General features: G+C 51.6%; 1 protein-coding gene across 4 annotated transcripts in view; it reads right to left on the reverse strand.

The window, feature by feature from the left end:
• Nucleotides 1-8,413: 8,413 nt before the first annotated feature.
• Nucleotides 8,414-20,387, reverse strand: part of Camk2a (calcium/calmodulin dependent protein kinase II alpha) — a 62,543-nt gene continuing 50,569 nt past the window's right edge. For all 4 annotated transcript variants that reach the window (XM_075968550.1, XM_075968549.1, XM_075968548.1 and 1 more), the window contains 4 exons: nt 17,225-17,300; nt 14,643-14,737; nt 10,162-10,390; nt 8,414-9,911 (listed from right to left, as the gene is read on the reverse strand). In XM_075968550.1, the coding sequence (XP_075824665.1) occupies nt 9,908-9,911; nt 10,162-10,390; nt 14,643-14,737; nt 17,225-17,300 (404 nt within the window). In that variant the 3' untranslated portion in view covers nt 8,414-9,907. The remainder of the gene's footprint in view (nt 9,912-10,161; nt 10,391-14,642; nt 14,738-17,224; nt 17,301-20,387) is intronic.

Raw genomic sequence — 20,387 nt, forward strand, 5'->3', positions numbered from 1 at the left:
TAGGGTTTGCTAAGCAGAAGAATCTCCTGGTGTTCTCAGCCCCTTCCCGCAGGGCCTCAACACATGAAAGAGCCCCGAGCCTTTCTAATGCAGACCCAGGTATCTGCAAGGCTTTGATGGGGAAGAAAGGAAGGTGGCTGCCGTTGGGTATTAATACATTTCCCTTTACAAAGGGCCAGGCCCCCCTTTGCTGGTACTGCAAGTGGGAAAGGGTTGATGTGGCACCCCTTTTTCCCAAGGCAGGCTCTCCTTTCCACACCAGGTACAGCCTCCACTTTCTGTCGGCGGTGGGGGGTGGGGGGTTAGGCTGGCCTGCAGCCTTCTTGCCACACCCACGGAGAGCTGACTCACTCTGCTCACTGGGGTTGAGGGCCTTGCCTTGGGCACCTAGTCAGGGCTGCAGCTGGTGACCAAGGCCTGAGACTGGAGGACTTGGAGCTGAGACCTCACTTTTCTCAAATTGCAGTGTGAGGTGGAAGGGTCGGAAGGTTATGTGGTACCCCAGTTTCATGCCTGCAACCTCAAAACTTCAGCTTTCCTTTGCACACCCGATTTCTTCACCTTCCTGGCCCTGCTCTCCAGCCCAGGCCCTGGACTCGCAAGTTCTTGTGTTAACTCCACTCAGTTTCTAGCCCAGAATGCCTTTTCCATTCCCATGTTTTCTGACTGCGCTTCCTGTTGGGCCACAGTGTCCCTTTGCTTGTGCCGACTCCCAACTGCCCCGACCCAGCTCTTCACCGATTTCAGATCTCTCTGAGTCACAACAGACTTGGGTAGATGCCAGCCAGTTTGGGGAGCTAAATGGGAACCAGAGATCCCGTCTGGAGGGCTCCATTACAGCATAGGATGTAAACCAAAGGAGACACTGGCTCTGTCCACAATAGGAAGGACCCCAGCCTGGAATCTAGAAGGTACTGGTTGCATAAAACCCCAACGGTCCATAGAACCAGGTTAGGGAGGCAAGGTGAGCAATAATTTTGAAATGGGTGGGAGGAAAGGAAGTGATCCTCTTTGGGTATTGGCAGGACAAGAGGGCGGATGGGTGTGGGAAGCGGAACAGGAACCATATCTATCGTGGTCTTGATCTTGAGACTTATGCCATGTCCCAGCAGGCAGCCTGGTTGCAGTATGTCCTAGCTGCTCTCAGAAGGTAGATGTGTGTCCTCGCTTCCAAAGAGTACTTGGTGGTGTGGATTTTGGGTGCAGGTTCTAAGCTCAGCAGACTCAGGGCTGAGCAGCTCAGAGGACATTTTGGCACTTACCAAAATCTCTCAGGACCGTGCTGGAGCAAGGCCAGGCCTAGTCTCTGTTCCTACTGGGCCATCTGCTTCTAGCCTCAGCTGATCTCTGCATCCATGCGTCTCTGAACTTTGTGCTCTTGGGGAGCACGGAGAGGCAGCATGTCAGCCTGGCAGGGATGTGGTAGAGGAGTCCATGCACTTCTGCCCTAGAGTTTGTTAGAGTGAGTGTCCTCCTGGGTACCGGAAAAGGCAGCATGTCAGCCTGGCAGGGATGTGGAAGAAGTCCATGCACTTCTGCCCTAGAGTTTGTTAGAGTGAGTGTCCTCCTGGGTACCGGAAAAGGCTGCTGACTCTTCCCCGCAACCACGTCTAGTTTATTCTCTTTGGATAGCAACCTAGATGGGATGGGCCAAATGTCTCTTCTTCAGTCGGGTTAAAGATAGCCGTAGTCAAACCAAAAGCTATGGAGAAACCCTGTCTCAAAAAAAAAAAAAAAAAAGATAGCCATAGTCCCAAGACCAGCAGAGAGGAGGGGGAGGGTGGCACATTGGTTACTTTAGCAGGTCCTCAGTAGCCCCACCCACTCCTGCTGCCCTCCCCCAGCCCAGGAAATTTATCTCTGCCTGTGTCCACACCGACCCAGGCTATCCTCTGCTTAGACCATGCCTCTACCCTGATCCTGTGCCATCAGACTCCTAGCCAACTACATGAGCTTTCTTCAGCTCCCAGCCACATGTGACTCCTGATTCTGACTCAGCCCCACATCTGGTGAGTTCAGACAGCCAAGCCTTTATGTCTGTGGCACTCATGTCGTTCCGAGACAGCATATTCTATTTCTATGCCATCGAGATTCTTATCTCATGCTCCTCGGACCTAGGATGCGGCAGGGGACTCTGGCTGTGCAGCCAACAGGCTTGGCCTGTTCTCAGCTCTGCCTGCCTGAGCCATGTGATCAAAAGAAGTCGCTCTGCCTCTCCAAGCTTCAGACTCTTTCCCTGTAAAGGGATAGCCACAGTTCTTCAGTAGGAACCTCAGTGGGGCTGAGGGTGTGTGTGTGTGGGGGGGGGGATTCTGTGAGGCTCCAACACAAGCAGAGGCATACATCTGTCGGTTGAAGGCCTCCAGGACCAACCTTGGACACCACGGGTCTTTCTCAGACATGCACAGTGGAATGGCAAACTGAACTCAGTTCTCTGGTGTCTCTGGGGACAACCGTCTAGCGTTAAGAGAACTGTGGGCCCCTGGGAATACCATGGGTCCTGGGTTGTTCACCTTTCAGGATTGTGGTACGCTGTTTTTAACACTCTTTTTTTTTTTGCTGGTGGCTCATGGAAAGTTTGGCTTCTTTAGTTTCAGGCCCCTCCTTCCAGGGCCTGAGTTCTCAGTGACACTGGCCCTGGCCTGGAAAGGCGTCCAGGGATGTCTGCCCACAGCATGTCCTTGGCCTGTATCCCCCTGTCTCCGCCTGACTTCCTGTAACCCGGGACTTCTCTCCAAGGGACTGGGCAACAGTCCGCCCACTCAGTCCTGATCCACAGGGAGGTCTCCTCCCAGTACCCTCGTCCAGGCTTGGGTTTTTGTTTTTTGTTTTTTTTTTTTTTTGGTTAGGCAGAGAGAAAAACGTTTTTTCCATTAATGTCCACAGCGTCTGGGAGCTACAGCCCCTAGGGGATTGCTGTATGTAGGAGCCAAGGCAGCGCAACATGGTCAGAGTCAAATCCTGGCTCCACAGCCCTGAGAATCTGCTACTTGATGTTTCCAAACCCAAAGCCCCTTCTCTGTAAAATGGCGAGTTACTTTTCCTTTTGCAAGAGATTAAATGTGTTACTGTTAGGTCCCTAGACCACACTTGGAAAAAAATACCATCAAAGTGCCTAACACAAAACTGAATACTTAGAAACCTGTTAGGTAAAATCATGCAGGCAAGAAAGAGACTCAGCTTCCACCTCCAATAAGCCCAGGGAGGAGGAGGCCAGGGTCTCACAATGCTGGAGCCTGGAACAAGCTGCCATCGGGCCCAGGACTTAGCAATACTGTGACGACAGCCCTCAGTGCTCCCATCCTAAATCAAGTAAGTTGAAGTGGGAAGCCTTGGGTAGATCGTCCCCTAACGGCATCTTGGGGCAGCCAGCATAGCATTTGAGACTGGGAGGGGGTGGTGAATGAGTGCAGAGCCCCTTACTCAGGGACTTTTAAAACCATTGCTGCCTGGGCCCCTGCCCAGTCTAATAGATCTTACTCCCCGAGAGTAGGGCCTGCTACACTCGTGTATCTAGTGGACTCCATGAGTGAATCTGAAACAGCCAACCCCAGTCCCACATTTTAGAACCACAATTCAAGGTCATTCTTAAAATTTATTTATTTTTATTTTATGTGCCTTGGTATTCTGCCTGCGTGAGGGTGTCAGGTCCCCTGGAACTGGAGTTACAGACAGTTGTGAGCCGCCATGTGGGTGCTGGGAATTGACACCCCCCCCCCCCCCCCCCCCGTCCTCTGGAAGAGCTGTTGGCACTCCCAACTGCTGAGTCATCTCTCCAGTTCCCCAAGGTTAAGCTTATAATGAGGAAACAGAGGTCCAGAGAGGGGCTGTGTCTCACTGAGAGCCATACCAAGAGAGGACAGTCTTTATCCTTCTTCTGAGTGTTAGGAAGCTAACACTTCCAGCTCCTTCCGTCTAGGTCTGAGAAGTGAAGTGTCTGGGTTAGACTTCCCTCAAGGAAGTGGCCTCTGGGGCCTTGGTAGTCCAGGTGGGGGAATGGAGGAAGGACAAGGAGAGAGGCCATTTCCCTCTGAGTTTGTATTTGTTCTGCCTCTTCCTGAGTAAACACCCCCAGAACCCACTAGGTAGGGGGCGTTTTCTGAAGGATTTACATCCCAGGCCCGGGGAGCCCGTTTCCACTGCTGGAGGCCCACCTACGTCATGAAACGGCACAACCATGTTGCAGTCGGTTCAGGCCTCCCTTGGCCCGCTCATACTTCTGGTTCCCCACAACTTCCTCCTAAGCCTGCTTCCCACACGCACACACTTCCAGGCTGTCGACTGGTGCCTTGTCTCTAGTTCTCTCCCGTCCCTCCTGTGAGTGTCCCCGCAGAGTCTCCTGTCAGCCTCTCCTCTTTCCCCCAGCCCCAGATCCGCTCTCCCCCCCCCCCCCAGCCTGTCCTGAGACTTGCCTCTTGTGGCCCGACACAGTGTCAGGGATTCTGGAAGACAGGAAATAGCTCATTTTCAAGTCTTCTTGAGACCCCAACTTGGCCCCAGCACAGCCCAGAAAAGTCAGCGTTTGGTGTGGCTCGGGATCCGACTCACCCCCACCAATACCCCAGCCTCATTGGGCAGCTTCTCTTACCCTTCAGCTGCACAGTTGCCCTATTCACGTGTGGCCCGCCATGGGGCTGGGCTGATGACTGAGAGCATCCAAGTGAAAAAGACGGGAGATGTGTGGACTTGGTCAGCACCTAATAAGGGATGGCCATTGCTGTTGCAGATTGGCGGGATAACACGTCTGCTTGTGTCGTGTCTGTGCGTCTTTAATCCCAGCGACGTGCTTGCCGGGGTCGGCTTCAGGCAAGAGGGGAAATGCCTCCTGCATGCGTCCCGAGTGGGTACTTGCTGCCCTCCTGCCTTTGAGGAGCACATGGATTTATGGACACTTGTTTAGGTCTGTTGATGGGGTAGGGAGAGGGCATTGTAGGAGGCTGGGTCCTAACCAAGAAGGTAGAAACCACAGGAGTGGACAGTAAAGATGAGGCTAAAAGGGGATCAGGTGTCAAAAGTTGGGGAGCTTCTCAGATCCCCACTCACTATTTGCTGATGTCCAGAGTTGGAAAGGCACAGAACAGAGGAACAGGGATCCCTAGAGGACCTAAAAGTTGGGTGCGCTTGGGCTCAGGGTTCCCAAGCAGCTGAGTCTTGCTGTCTTCCTTGCTCCCCAAAACTGTTGTAACTAGGGAAAGTGGTGTGAAAACACCCTGAAAACTGTAGCGTTGCAGGCTCGTATGAGGTAAAAAAAAAAAAAAAACACAGTTCTAATGTGAGCTGACACTTAGAGAGTTCAAATGCTCCCTTGAGATCAGCAGGACCTGCCCAGACTATATACACACCGCCGGGACACAAGCCTGTAACCCACTCATGTTCTGCCACCTGCTGGTGAGAATATGCAATTGCAGCCTAAGCAAGCTCTCAGGCCCTCTGCACGGTGCCCGAAGCTGTGGGTGCCCTCTGCACGGTGCCCGAAGCTGTGGATGCACAGCTTAAAGAGAATTTGTGTGCTCTCCCACGTTCTTCTGAGCCTTGATCTGTAATCTCACTGTGAAGATCCTCAGCTGTGTGCAAGGGGCACATTTCTCTTAGACACTCCCTTTGGCTCCCCCATGTACCATTCATACGGACAGACCTGGAAAGCAGTTGATACAGGGACTTTGGGGTACCAGCACAAGGACCACAGTTTAAGAGGACACCATTAAACAATCCCCTTGGCCCTGTGAAATCCAGGCCTTTGGGGTTGTAGCTTAGGATGACTGATTCATCTGGCTTTCCTGAGACTGTCCTTGCTTGTTTGGTTTGGTTTGAGTTTTTCGAGACAGGGTTTCTCTGTGTAGCTCTGAGAGTACTGGAACTCACTCCACAGACCAGCTGGCCTCAAACTCAGAGATTCCCCCTGCCTCTGCCTCCATAGTGCTGGGATTAAAGTTATGCATCACCAGGCCAGGTCAATTGTCCTAGTTATAGGACTAAGAAGCTCGTGTCAACATCTGGGACGGTCTCAAGCAAACTAGATGAGTTTGCTGGTGTCTGCTGTGAGCAGAGGAGGGGGGAATGACGACAGCGCACAGACACCGCCACCTTGTCACACCAGCCCTGCTGGGCTGAAGGTGAGTGGTGTGAACACATAGAATTTCCCTGGAGTCCATGGGGCCTCTCACTGGCACCCTGCTGTGCGGCAGGCACAAGGCTCCTCCTAGACAGCAGTCTCGCTAGATTACGTGTGTAGTCTGGAGACCTTTCCTCCCCTTAGCTCATCATCGCAAGGCTCACTGGCGACTCCGAAGCTTAGGGATTGTCTTCAAGGTCATGCAGAAGGAAAAGAACGGGTAGGGCGGGCCTCTTCTAGACAACCCTTCTCATCGTCCAAGGGACGCTGAGGCCCTAACAGAAGATGAACCTTGACTTGAAGGCCCCCCAGAGAGACTTGAATTCTTGACTGCTGTGACAATCCATACTCACCCCTAATTCTTGTAAAGGGTACCCCAAAGTGCCTGAAAGGGAGCAGAATCCATCCTTGGTCCTAAGGGTGCAAACATGTGGTCCAGACAATCGCATACCGATTGGCTCAGCATTGAGCATATGAACCGAGTTATTCTGACCTACTTGAAGACCGACCAGGGCAACACGGGAGAATTGGAACAAAAACATCCCCTAGAGTTCTGTGCCTTGACCAATTCAAGAAGACATGGAGCCAAATAAATTTGTAGCTATTTATTGCACTGAAAACACCAAGAATAAAACAGACACCTCTTCTCCCCTCCCCCCACCCCCACCCTCACCCCCAGTAGCAGAAAGTTTGAGCAGTGGTCATTCAAGTTCACAGCCACATATTAAAAAAAGAAAGAGAGAGAGAGAATCGAAACAAAACCCTAAACAGATAGTAACAAAGAAACCAGCATGGGAGCCTAGCAAACATACTCCCCCGAGCCCTTTGAAGGGGGCCAGGAAGCCATGGGGCAGGATTTGAGCTATGGCGCATAAGGCTGGAGATGCTTTTCCTATAAACCTGATGAGAGGCTGAGTTTTGATTTGGCCTTCCTTCCTTCCTTCCTTCCTTCCTTCCTTCCTTCCTTTCTTCTTTCCTTCCTTCCTTTCTTCTTTCCTTCCTTCCTTTCTTTCTTCCTTCCTTCCTTTCTTCTTTCCTTCCTTCCTTCCTTTCTTCCTTCCTTCCTTTCTTCTTTCCTTCCTTCCTTCCTTCCTTTCTTCTTTCCTTCCTTCCTTCTTTCCTTCCTTCCTTCCTTTCTTTTTTCATCTAGAGGGTATTTGGGAGGAGCATGGAGCTTGTCTGGTGAGAGTGGGCTCTGGGCAGTTTTTTTCTGCCAGTTCTCCTGCCACCTTGGGGCCACTGTAGTGTCCCAAGGTCTATACTTGTTGGCTGCCCACCCACAGGAGCGGCCTCCGCAGAGCGGGCCATCTCAGACTGGGGTAGGGATCTGCCTCCATTTCTTCCACACGTGGAGAGGCACAGTGGGCATGGGGCATGTTAGCCAACAGAAGGCAGGGCATAGGCGTCTTCTGGTTGGGGAAACCGAGGCCCCACGAGGGGCAAGGACTCACCCAAAGCAGGTCTAATCAGAGCCTGGAATCAAAGACACCAAAGTCCCCAAACACTTCTTTTCCCTGCAGTCCATTGTTGGCAAGCAACAGACAGGCACCAAAGAGGAAAATGAGGGTCAGGCAGGGAAAAGGATAGGGACTGGCCAGGCTTGGCACATAAGAAGGCCAGCGACAAACCCAACAGGTTCTCATAAGTGGGGTGGCATAGACACGTCACTGTCTTGTTTGACCCTCCATCATTCTGGGTAGGAACACTGATGGAGAAACTGAGGCTTGAATAAGGGATTTGATCTTGATTGGTAATTACAGCATCCCCTGGTAAAGGCCACACCCTCCTTTACCTTTGCCTGAGGATAGCTAGGAACAATGGGTTCACTGGGCCTTATAAGGAAGCCTGGTTCTGGGGCAGGGCCAGGGCCCATCCTTGGGCCTAGGCGGTAGTGTCTCTACCAAGGGAAGAGGACTACCATGGGGTGGCTTCCACAATAGAGCCACTCTCCTGCCCTGTACTTGTCCCTGGGCAGCAGGACTTGAGGGAAGAGCCCAGCACATAGCTCATTACATGGGGGAAGGGGGAACACCAGAAAGTTCTGGATTAAACATCCCTTCCATTTTTGCTCCAACCAACGCTCAGAGAAGCCGAGAGAATCAGTGTCGTCTCCAAACCCCTGGGCACATGACTCTTCCTCCCCTAGGATCCTCCAGAGGGCACAGTGTCTCATGCTGGCAAAACACAGCCACACAGAGACCAAAAGCACAGAGAGGCAGCAACGTAATCCCAAGTTGGACACTGAGAATACAACCTCGAATGGTATTAGTATTATTATTTTGTCCAAAACATGTCGTTTGATTTTTGCTGAGTGTTTTCTTCTTTTTTGTTTTTTTTCAACATACTTACTGCATATAAAGTCATGCAAAGAAAACAGTGCAGACAGGCGATCCCCGTGGATGAGACACAGCATTCCAGATCAGAGCCAAGAAGAGGGAGAGAGAGGAAGAGAAAGAGGAAGGAGGGAGAGAGAAGAGGAGGGAGGGTACGGTAGGGGAGGGCAGGCAGGCAAGCGCACTACAGCGCTGGACAGCCCAAGTTCAGCATGACTTAGGAAAATAAGTTTCTGGTGCTCTGTTTTGTCCAAGTTAAGAGAAGCAATGAGGATACGTGCTCAGGAGGTAGTGGGGGGTGGGATGGGGAGGTGGCACAAAGATATAGGGAAAGAAGTCTTGGGAAGTCCAGTAGTGAGGGCTCCAGTCACAGAGATGTCAAATCTGGAGCTTCTCATCCTGGTGGCCTCCCTGGCCCTGACTTACTCATTGTATATTAGTCATGCTGGCCCTGGAAGAAATCCCGTCAGCTGACTGTGGGGACCAGAATGGAAGGCAGCTGTGCTCCCTGGGGGGTGAGGCCACCTCAGAAAGGACTCCCCCCCCCAAAAAAAAAAACCCTGGAACGGAGTGAAAAATTCCCCTCACCCCTCTTCCCACTTCCCGACCCGATCCAACTCTTCTTGAGGTCTAGTTACACATACATATCCGTTAACGCAAAATCCAGTTACGAAATACACAGAAGTTTGGCTGTAAAAAGGCATGCGTCCAAGTAGAAGATGATACCTAAGTGTTGTTTGCTTTGCCCCTGAAACACCATCCGATCTCCTCTCAGACGGAAGAGGCTGGAATTCTCCATGGACGTTGGAGGGCAGATTGGGCAGGTTAACACTGGAGGCAAACTTTGCAGAAGGACTGAGGCAGCGAGTGGGGTGCCTGAAGGGTAGAGCCCACCCCCTTCCCCATAGTGGACGGTCTGATGAGCACAGGGCCAGCATAGGAGGGAAGCAGATGAGAGCGGCAGGTGAAGGCAGGAGCTCCTGGCAGTGGCTCCTCTCTTACTCTCCCCCAGAAACAGTTGGCTTGGAGATTGAGGGGGCTCATCTCTGCTTCCCTGGGGACCCCAGAAGAGGAGAGATCGAAGAGGGGGACGCATGTCACACTTGTCCTCCTCTTCCTGGCTTCCTGGTAAACACACAGCTGGGGCCTCCTCACCTACAGTCAAAGCTAGGCCAGGCCAACAACAGTAGTTGGGGAGTGGGGGTTCCTGGGGGGGTACCGAAGCCTGAAGAAGGTCTCCACTGGCAGGAAGAGGGTGCGGGTGAGAGCTGGGAAGAGCGGGCCATTTGCTTTGATGTTGCGATGGCGTTTTTTCGTGATGCCAGTACAGAGGTGACAATGGCAGGGGGGCACTGGGACAGGGAGAATTCCAACAAAATCCAAGAGAGAGCCAGCAGCCACATTCCACGGACAAAGAGTGGATCTCTGCGGTGCGACAACGCAGGGACCCCGGCCCGGTCCTTCAACTGTAAGACACAGTAAGTCCACCACCTTAGACACGGTCACCTCTCCCTTCTAGGGTTTCCACTCACCTTCCCTCAGCATCTGTAGACCCAGAATCTCCTTGCTGGAGTCTTGTCACCCTCTTTGTAGATATTCAGAGGTAGAAGGCAGCAGCCTGCTCCCATGGGCATGCTCCACTGCCCCCACCCCCACCCCACTCCAGGTCAACACCCTTAATATCCCCTTAGAGGTTTAGTAAGAAAGGATTCTTACTGGGGCAGGACGGAGGGTGCCCCCGATCTGTGGAAGTGGACAATCTGCCATTTGCCATCCCTGCGGTGCCAGACACGGGTCTCCTCTGACTGGGCTGTGCGGGGGATGCCACCCGCATCCAGGTACTGCGTGATGCGGATGTAGGCGATGCACGCTGACTCGTCGCCCATCAGGTGGATGTGGGGGTTCAGGATGGTGGTGTGCACAGGTTTGCTGTTCCGGGACCACACTGGAGGCAGGGACGGGAGGGGCTGAGGCGATGCAACTCAGGGGTTCCTGCCTCATTCTTCATCCTGCCTCATCCTGCTCTCAGCTTCCTACTTCCCTTTCCAGGGAGACACCTTTGCCTGACTCGTGCACAGTAGGGGAATCTCTAGGACAGGGATCAGCTACCTGAGAGTCAAGGCAGAACTGCCACGTAACCTAGGAAACAGGATACCACCTCCCAGATAGGGTACAATGAACTTCAGACTTGCCAAATTGCTCAAACATGGGAGAAGTGGGATTTTAGAATTAGCATCTTGTACATACGAAAGCATGAATCCCAGACAATTTACTGAGCCAGATAAGGTTTGCTTTTTTTTTCCTTCAACACAGATTCATACTGGGACCAGGCTAGCACTTAAATGGTAGAGGCTGAGCTGGGTATAAGATGATGGATAGCAACTGAGCTTCTATCTCTGGGTCAGGGAGACAGGAGAGAGTAAGGGGGACGGTGGTGGATAGAACACCTTGTCCCATCTTGAGGGCACCCTGCATATATATATATATATATATATATATATATATATATATATATCTCCTCTGGGTACCATGTGCGTCACACCTTATTGCTCAAGGGAGTCTGGAAATCTGTCTGGATTTTCATATGGAAAGTCTTCACTTTTCACCGCTGTTCTATTATTCAAATGTAACACTGTCTGTAAACCGTATGAAATGTCTGTAATCTAGACATGCCCCACCCTGCTTATCAACTCTATTGTGATCTTACTGAATTATAGAAACAGGGGGAAAGGAACTGTAGAATCTTCCGACCTTCAATTTCAGGGGGCTAGGGGGATACAGGAAGATCTCATTGTCATGACAACTAACCGGAGTGCCTAGGAACGGTTCTCACCTCCAGTTTCAACATCACCAGAGTGTTTTAGAAACTCTCAAGTTGTTTATCAAGATATGAAACAGAAGCACAGAAAGACAGTGGCCCAGGGACAGACAGAAGCCTTCAGGTTCTCACTCTGACAAGAACCCTTGTATCCTCCCCTAGTGGAGCGCAAATAGTGGTCACAACCGTGTCAACAGCTAGCCTCAAATGTGAAGTCTCCAATGCTACCCAAGACGCCCCCGTGTGAGACCCTGTAACACCATAATTTCCTCTCAATCCCTTACTCTAATTGCATTACCCAACAAAATGTGTAAACTGATATCCCCTGAAACATGTAAAATGGCTTTTTTTTAGTCTGAAAAGAGCACCTGATGGGCCAGGCGGTGGTGGCACACGCCTTTAATCCCAGCACTCGGGAGGCAGAGGCAGGCGGATCTCTGTGAGTTCGAGACCAGCCTGGTCTACAGGAGCTAGTTCCAGGACAGGCTCCAAAACCACAGAGAAACCCTGTCTCGAAAAACCAAAAAAAAAAAAAAGAGCACCTGATGGTCCCTCCCTTTAGTGCTATAATCATTGCGTGCTCAAGCCTTCAATAAGCAAGTCTCAGAGAAGAAGAATAACAGATTCACAAGCTCTCAGACACAGAAAATGTAAACCTTAGCACAGTGGTTCTCAAACCTGTGGGTCATGACCCCTTTGAGTCAGCTGACCCTTTCACAGGGGTCGCCTAAGACCATCAGAAAACACAGATATTTACATGATGATTTATAACAAGTAGCAAAATTATAGTTATGAAGTAGCAACAAAAGTAATTTTTTGGCCGAGGGTCACCACAACACGGGGAACTGTATTAAAGGGTTGCAGCATTAGGAAGGCTGAGAACCACCACCTTAGAGGCTAAGGATCACCAAGTTTCTCTTTTCCAAAGTGCATGAGACTTCCCTGAGTGTATGTGAATATCATATATGAGGCTGGAAGCAATGTGTCCATTAATATGTATGGAAAATGAATCCAAAACCATTATCTGACTTGGTCAAAGTTGTTAATTCCTGGGGGGGGGGGATGAAGAAATCAAGCTCACAGTGCCTGGATTAGGACAATCCAGGTCCATTCCAGAAGGGACAAACAGCTTAGCATTGGTAGTGGTGGGGGACAAGCTTTGCCGCTGTTGATTGTGGCTGAGATCCCAGGGACTCTAACGTGACACGGTGTTACTTGACCAGGTTAGTGTTTTCCAGGTTACCCTTTTTCTCGACAAGGTGGTAGATAGGGCCAGGTGCTGGGCAGGGAAGGGCAGGCAGTGGGAGAAAGCTCTGCAGGGGTGAGAGGCTGTACTGAGTCACACCCCTGTGAGTCCTCCTTAGAGGTAACCAAAGGGTTAAGCATAGGGTCTAGGAGTCAGTGCTGAGGTAGCATCTGCCGCATGAGCAGACCAGAAACATGGACTTCTTTCTGCATTTGGACTCCTTAGTGGTGGTCCCCACACCTGCACCTGCGCAGTTGAACCTTAGCTCAGTCTCTGCCCAGCTCTGGGAAGACTAGCGGACCGCAGCTGGGAAACAGCGCCCCCAGAGGACAGAGGTATAATGACAGCCAAGGCAATCCTTAAATGTAAGGACCTGTGCACAGGATGAGAGAGCCCAAGATCCAGCTTCTCTTACTAGAATTCAGTCTCCATCATTCAGCGTGGAGGGTCCTGTCTGATTCTTTAAGGAAATTTAGCTTCTTCCTTTGTTTTTTTTAAAGGAGGGAATACTTGGAACCTCAGTACTCGCTAAAATACAAACAGAGGGGTGCAAACTTGGAGGTGGGGAGGCCTGCTGCTTTGCTGACAGAATGGACCCTATCAGCAAAAGAAAGGCGCCAGGTTGAGACAGAGCTAAATCTGCAGCTGGCTTTGTGCACTCTTTGGGGCGAGTGGCTTCCCCTCTCTTGGCCGCAGTGGAAATGCCTTTCCGAATGACAGAATTGGGCTTCACCTTGAGTGGCCGCAGAACCACCTGCACTGAGTTTGTTAAACCATATGTGAGCACCATCTGTTCTTATTTCATAAAATGATTTTCCTGGTTAGCTTCATGATATGTTTACTGTATTTATTTTTAAGATTTTATTTTTAATGTGTCTGTGCGCTTGATGGGGGCAGGGAGGGGCGGGGGAGGGGGGTGAGTTATATACAAGGAGCACAATGGCCTGCAGAAGCCAGAAGAGGGCACTGGATCTTCTGGAGCTAGAACTCCAGGCAGTTATGAAAGGGCAATGGGTGCTGAGACCTGAACCCAGGTCCTCTGCAAGAATCGGGACACACTCCTAGCCCCTGAGCCATCTCTCCAGCCCTAATGTGAATATTGTAAATAAGACTTCCCAGCACCAGCACCTTCATTAGTGGATGATTAGCCACACTGAGCATGCAGGGAGCAGAAAGTCTGGTGAGGAGAATGTAGTTAGACCATTCCTGCCCCACATTCTTGCCCGCAAGGCATCTGAACCCTTGCTGCCCTTTGAAAAAAAGAGGGAACTGGGAACTGTGAGAGAGGTGTGAGCTGAGTCCTCCTGTGCCTGAGAATTCATGAGAATTAGTCAGGAAGGGCTTTCTTGCCGTTCGAGTCAATGCAATTCCAGGTGCCTAGAAATACCAGAAAGTCTGTGTGTGGTTTGTACCTGTCATTTGGGGCTAAGATCACTATACTATCCCTGAGATCCATCCTCCGTATCCTAACCTTGGCTTGGTCCCTGTCTGACCCCGGCCTGGGTAAGACACAAACAAGCGGGAAGCTCATTGGCTCAGGCCCAGGCTCGGCACCCTGCCCACCCTCGTTGCAAGCTTCTGAGACCTCTCCTGCAGAGGAGAGGCCCAGGAAGGACAGACACGCAGGACAGAGACCTGGACACACAGGCAGGGCACAGCAGTGTGAAATCCCTGGTCCTCCCTACCTATGAGGTCATATTTGTCACACCCCAGGAGCTGCTGTGTCACCCGCTGGACAGCTGGGGTGGCCCCAAGCCTCCAGATGACTGTAGCTAGCGGTGTGAGTTAGTGAAGGTTCCCTGCTTATCAGAAAGAACAAAGACCTGCCACGAACTCTCCCAGGCTAGAAGGCAGGAGGGGGCTAGGGAGGCTTATCGTATATGTCCTTTGTCTTTGGGGACCCACCCCGGCCTCACCCCATCCTCAGCCACAGGAAGGACAGCTGGCAGTCCAGCTCAGTGGGCAATCAATGGGGAGGGAACCAAGAAAGTACCAACCCCTGTCCACAGGGACTCTTCCTCTTCACTGGCTCCTGAGCCGCCCCTGAGGCCCTGCCCGTCACCCTGCTGTGCCGTCAGCAGGACATGGAAGGAGAGCAGACAACAGGCACCCCAGAGAGAAGGGATTGCTCACGGTTTTCAAAATAGAATCGATGAAAGTCCAGGCCCTCGACCAGGTTCCCCAGGGCCTCAGGTTCAAAGGCTGTCATTCCGGGATCACACATTTTCCTGGGGAAAGGAAACCAGAGGAAAGAGGGGCCTGAGAAGACCACTTCTCATCACCCCCCTGGATGGCAGCAGCTGAATGGGAATGGCCACACCTTCCTTGAGGGCTCAGCAAAGGAGGAGTTCACACAATGTGGAGTGTGGGCAGAACTGGAGGGTGCTGGCTACATCCAGGGAGCCCAAGTTCAGGTTCTGGTTCTGCCACTTCCTGGTGAGAAGGTCCCCAGCAAGAGTGCCAGGGTGTGAGGTGGTCATGCTGTACAGCCTGCTCCTTATTCTTCACACTGTACCCCAGTCCCGGCAGTGACCCAAAGGGGCTTTTCTCTTGAGTTGTAGGAGTGAGGTGCCTTTCCCTTTGCATAAAGTGACCTCAGCTCCCCAAGACAGGTGTGTATATGGAGGACATGCATTTTAACAATTTGGACAAAATTACCCTATGTCTGGAACACCCTGACTGTTTCCTCGGCTGTAAATGGGGTAAAGGAGCCTTAATGAAGGAGATGCCCATGAGGCTGGAGAGATGGCTCAGCAGTTAAGGGCATTGCTTGTTCTTCCAGAGGGCCTGGGTTCCATGGTGGCTCACAACCATCTGAAACTTCAGGCCTTCTTCTGGCCTCTATAGGTACCAGGTACATAGACATTCATGCAGGCAAAATGCCCGTATACATAAAATAATAAATTTTTAAGAAAGTGATGTCAAAGAGGAAGCAGAGGATGTGGCAGGGGTGGCCCTCAGCATAAGGAAGCTGTGTGTTTTCAGCTGATTGGCCCTTCCAGGTGTCAGTCTTCCTGAGTGACTGCTAGGCAGGGGAGTCATTTACATACCTGGAGGGTCTTTTCAAGTACAACATAGACCCCTATGACCATAGCAAAGAAACCAGGGACAGGAAATGCCCCCACTCAAGCTAAGCTTCCTGTCCACAGGAGAACTGGAAATCTCAGAAGAGGACATCAGGCCAGGCCTTGCCTGTGATGAACAAAGCCTTTGAGGTTCCCTCAAGTCTACCCCTGCTGCAGAACTTGGTCGTCTGGGCTCTCTGCATCTGTCAAGGACTTAAAGGCTCTCTGCTCTAAGTGCATCATACAAATGTAGAAACTGGGGGGCTGGAGAGATGGCTCAGAGGTTAAGAGCACCGACTGTTCTTCCAGAGGTCCTGAGTTCAATTCCCAGCAACCACATGGTGGCTCACAACCATCTGTAATGAGATCTGGTGCCCTCTTCTGGCATGCGGGCATACATGGAGGCCGAACACTGTGTACATAATAAATAAATAAATCTTTTTTAAAAAAATGTAGAAACTGAGGCTCAGGGAGATGAAGGGGCTAGTTCAGGAGCGTGTCAGGGAGGCTCCAAGGCCATGGTAAGTTTCAGAGTCTTGAGCAGGATGAAAATGCCATCATCGCCTGTAACATTCTAGAGGGACCCCCCAGAAAGGTCACCTCACTAGCTCTTTATTCCCTGGCTGTGGTTTTTCAGAGTCACCAACCTGGTGTGCCCTGACTTAACTTCTTTAGGGCTACCCAGAAAGACTGGCGACAGAGTCTGCTTCCATGCCTTGCTGTAGCTTCCTGCTACACTCTGGCACACACTCCTGTGCACATTCTTTGAGCATAGACCTATAGCTTGTGCACATACAGGTGCGTGTGCAAGCCTACGTATAGTATGTGAGGCCCCTGGGCTTTCACAGATGCCTCTCGAGTACCTTGCCCCTCCAGAGAGAGCCAGTGACTTTCCAGTGACTGAATTCAGTTCCCACGGTTAGAATGCAACTTCAGGTGGCCTGAGATCACACCAGCCATGCTCACATTAACACAACCCCACAGGCAAGGGTCACTCTGTCTTGCTGTTTTCGCACACCAAAAAGCAGGTATTGGATTGCCAGGTCCAGGTCCCATCAGCCCTGGTCAAAATGCCAACGCCTAGACTCCCAGAACGTCCAATTTCTCTGGGCCAGGCAGAGAGAGCAGCAAATGTGTAATGACCACTAGGGGGTGCTGAATCCCAGTTTATGCACACAGTCACCCGGCTAAGGGCTCGAGCGGGTGTGTGAACAGAGAATGTTCAGTTTAAGACTGTGCCTTTTTCCCCAAAGGGTTTAAGGTTCACTTTGCTCACTCTTGCTCACGAATGGTGCACACCCTTTGGGTCCCTGCCTGTTCCTGCTCAGCTGAAGACCTCTGGAGATCCAGGAAAAGGACTCAGACCCACTGGGCAGGCTGGAGAAGGGCCTGCCTCCATTCCCTCCTTCCCATACTAAGGCACAGATCACCCTTCTTTTTTTGGGTGCAGGGAACAAAGCAGTTTTACTGGAGCGCCTCCCTGGATCAGGCTGGCAGGAAGAGGAACGTGTAGTGTCGTGAGCACCCGGCTGAGGGGAACTGCATTCTCATTCACAGCACATGCAGAGAGTGAGTAGGCTCAGTTACCCAGGGTTAGCACCCCTGAACCCGATCCAGGCAGAACATGCAGAAAGAGCCTGGCTGACTCACGTGTAGGACTCAAAATCTCCATTGCTTATGGCTTCAATCAGCTGTTCTGTCACTTTTATAATTTCCTGCTTGCGCACTGTAAGGTAGAGGGGGCACACAAATAACAACAGTGATAGTCATGAAGGACCGAGCACCAGCTTCCGAGTCCCCAACACGTGCCAAGTGGGCTCTGTAGCGACCTGACACTGTGCACAGGCGAGCTCACCCATCCTTTTGCTGTCCCTGGGAGAGAGAGGTGGTTAGCTCCATTTCCCACAAGAGATTGAGGCTCAAAGCCGGGTGTGGGGGAAATGTAGTTCCCTGAGCTACAAAAGACAGAGGCATTGCCTCAGCTGGCAACCTTGACCTCCAAACACCACAGTGGGGGACGTTCAGACTTGTTCAGGTCTTGTTTGAAGCTAGGTTTTGACTACAAAATAGCCATCTTGATTTGCTGTGTGAATTCAAACAGTGTTACATGTTGCTTGTCAATTGTTACAAACCAGGGCTCCCCCACAGGCAAACATGGGAACACAAAGGAAAGTCTTGGAGGTAACACATCTCTTACTGTCTGGGTAGTTTTTGCTCAATTTGAGTGACTATAAGATTCAGGCAGAGTTGCCTAGAAGCTTCTAGAATCAACCGCTTTCCCCCGTCTGATGCAGAACACCAAGAAGCTACTTTTCTGGTGGAGTGTTAAATGCCAGCCCCCTTGTTAGACGGGCAATGGCCTGGCCCTCAGCATTCCCACCCATGGAATAAGATTCACTCAGAGTTAGACGGCAGCGCCAAGAACTCAGGTCTCAATTCCAGACAGATCTTCATCCTAAAACCACCTCGGAGCCTTACGGTCTGTGGCGGCTGAGGACCACAAGACTGACTGGCTTGTCAGATGGAGACAAAAGTGTCCTCCTCCCAGAGCTGGTCTGAGGGTGGGACGATGAGGTGAGCATGAAGCAGTGTCCCCAAGCCCTGCCCATAGCAAGTGTCCATGGTAAGCATAGCCTTTGCCTGCAGCCCACACTTCAGCTTGACTTCCCTGTTCCTCCCAGACCCCTGGCAGGTAGGCCACAAGGAGATGACTGACCCTCAATAAACAAGGAATCGGCAGTGTCCTGGTTCCCAGTGGAGCTGAACAGACACTGCCTTAGTCTAGGGCAGGCCCTCTTTCCCTCCTCCCTTCAGATGCTGTTCTCCCCCAAACCTGACCACTCCATGGTAGGACGGAAGTCACACTGTCCAAAAAGTGGGCCCAGCAGCTCTCAGCACCTCCCAGCCTCAGAACCAAGTCTGGGTGAATCTCTGACTCGCCCTTTTTCTTGTCAGCTGCCTAGGCTGCCTCAGGCGCTCATCTCAGACCCAGGGGAGATAGACTCTTAGGGCATCCAGGCTTGGGAACTACTGCAGGCCAGAAATCCAAACTCCTTTCTGGGCTACCGAGGAAACCGAGGCCCAGTGAGGGTCAACAACTTGCCCAAGGACGTGGAACATAGGGTACAGTCTGGCTGACAGCCCAGAACCTTTTCTACAGGACCCGAGGACTTCAGCCCACATGATCACACACCCCACGTTCTCATAACACTAACCCCACACGGCTGCTTGGCACTCACTACCTAGCTCTACATTCGGTGCCAGCTAAAGGAGGTGGGGCTCGGGCTTCCTTGAAATCTGAAGCTAGCATGACCCTACGGGCTACCGCACGGACTAAGCACATGGGTGAGTGGACACTGTCGTCATCAGGGACTTAGCCTGCGGAGTTTCAGAGCTTCATACCCACGCCACAACTGAACTCTCCCCACATCTACACCCGGCGTAGCCTTTGGCATGCAGTGTGTTCTTGGCAGAGGAAACAGTGTTCCAGCAATACAGCCGCCACGTTGCCCTCAGCCAGCTTGCCCTGACTTTGGTTAGAATCTCCCGAGCTGGGAACATCTAACAGATCCTGAGTGTCATCTGTCATGAGGGTTGTTCTCCTCTTTTTAGGGAGCCACCAGGGCAGAAGTTGTGCCCAGCACACATATGTAGAGTGAATGAATGAATAAATGAGCAGATGGCTCCAAACCAGAGTCTGCCCTGTCTCTAGAATTGCCCAGGTTACCTATATACCTGTGTATAGGGGTTTCAGAACCTGGGCTCCTGGTCAGCCATTCCATCCTTTGTAAAAGCAAAGACGGGTCATGGGACAAGCGGGCTTTGCCAGCAGGGACTGCACCCCACCACCACCACGGGATCAGAGGGGAGGGTGCAAAACAAACCCACATGCTCCTGACAGGTTGTGAAAGATGGGCTTTGGGGTCAAACTCTCTAGGCTTGGACTGCGGTTCTATTGCCTCATAGCTGCAACCTTGGATCAGTTTCTCCATAAGAATAATGGAGATATCGTAGTACCCACATTTTAGGGTTATTCTGAGGCTCGGTAGAAAGAGTCATCACATGCAACCCTACCTGGGAGCACCTGTGCTCCGAGCACCCAAGATCAATGCATCACTTAAGTGATAGTGTCTGTACCCAAGCATTCAGAGAGCAAGGCCTGGCACTCACTGAGAGACGGCTGCCAACCTTCATCTGCACACTAGGGAACAGAAGCTTGGCCAAGCAATGCCTTGAGGCTCCCAATGGGCTGTGAGCTTTCTGGAAGTTTGAGTCATGGGACACAATCCTGCTGGAGTTAGAGGCTGCAGTAGCCACCAGTCTGATGACTATGTGTACCTCATGGGTTTGGGTTCAGACTTCCAGGCTGAAGTCGGCCTCTGAAAACTCCTATGTGTAGGAACTCTGCCCCCAAGTAAACACCCGTTCCCTAGTCTCTGTCCTTCCCTGGCCAGGTTTCTCTTCTCAGGAATGTGGTTTCCAGATCCACCGCAAGTTGGCATCTGTCCTCCAAGCTCCCGAAGCTGTCTGAACATGTCTTGGTGTGACACGCACTCTCAGATGGTACATTATCAGGTCTGGAGACAAACTGAACATTGCACCTCTATACATTCGGTGCTAGGTGGGCCTGTCTTGGCTATGCCTTCAGGCACCAGGACACCAAGCTTTCTAAAAGTCAAAGCTACCAGCTCTAGCTTTGTTCTCTGGGGCAAAAGACCGGACTGGAGGCTGGTGCCTGTAGACCTGAAGGGCACTCTGACAGGGGCCCTTCCCGGGACTCCAGCAACCCCGACTGCTTTGCAAGCCGCTTTCT

The sequence above is a fragment of the Microtus pennsylvanicus genome, chromosome 4 (assembly GCF_037038515.1).
Source record: "Microtus pennsylvanicus isolate mMicPen1 chromosome 4, mMicPen1.hap1, whole genome shotgun sequence".
NCBI classification, from domain to species: domain Eukaryota; kingdom Metazoa; phylum Chordata; class Mammalia; order Rodentia; family Cricetidae; genus Microtus; species Microtus pennsylvanicus.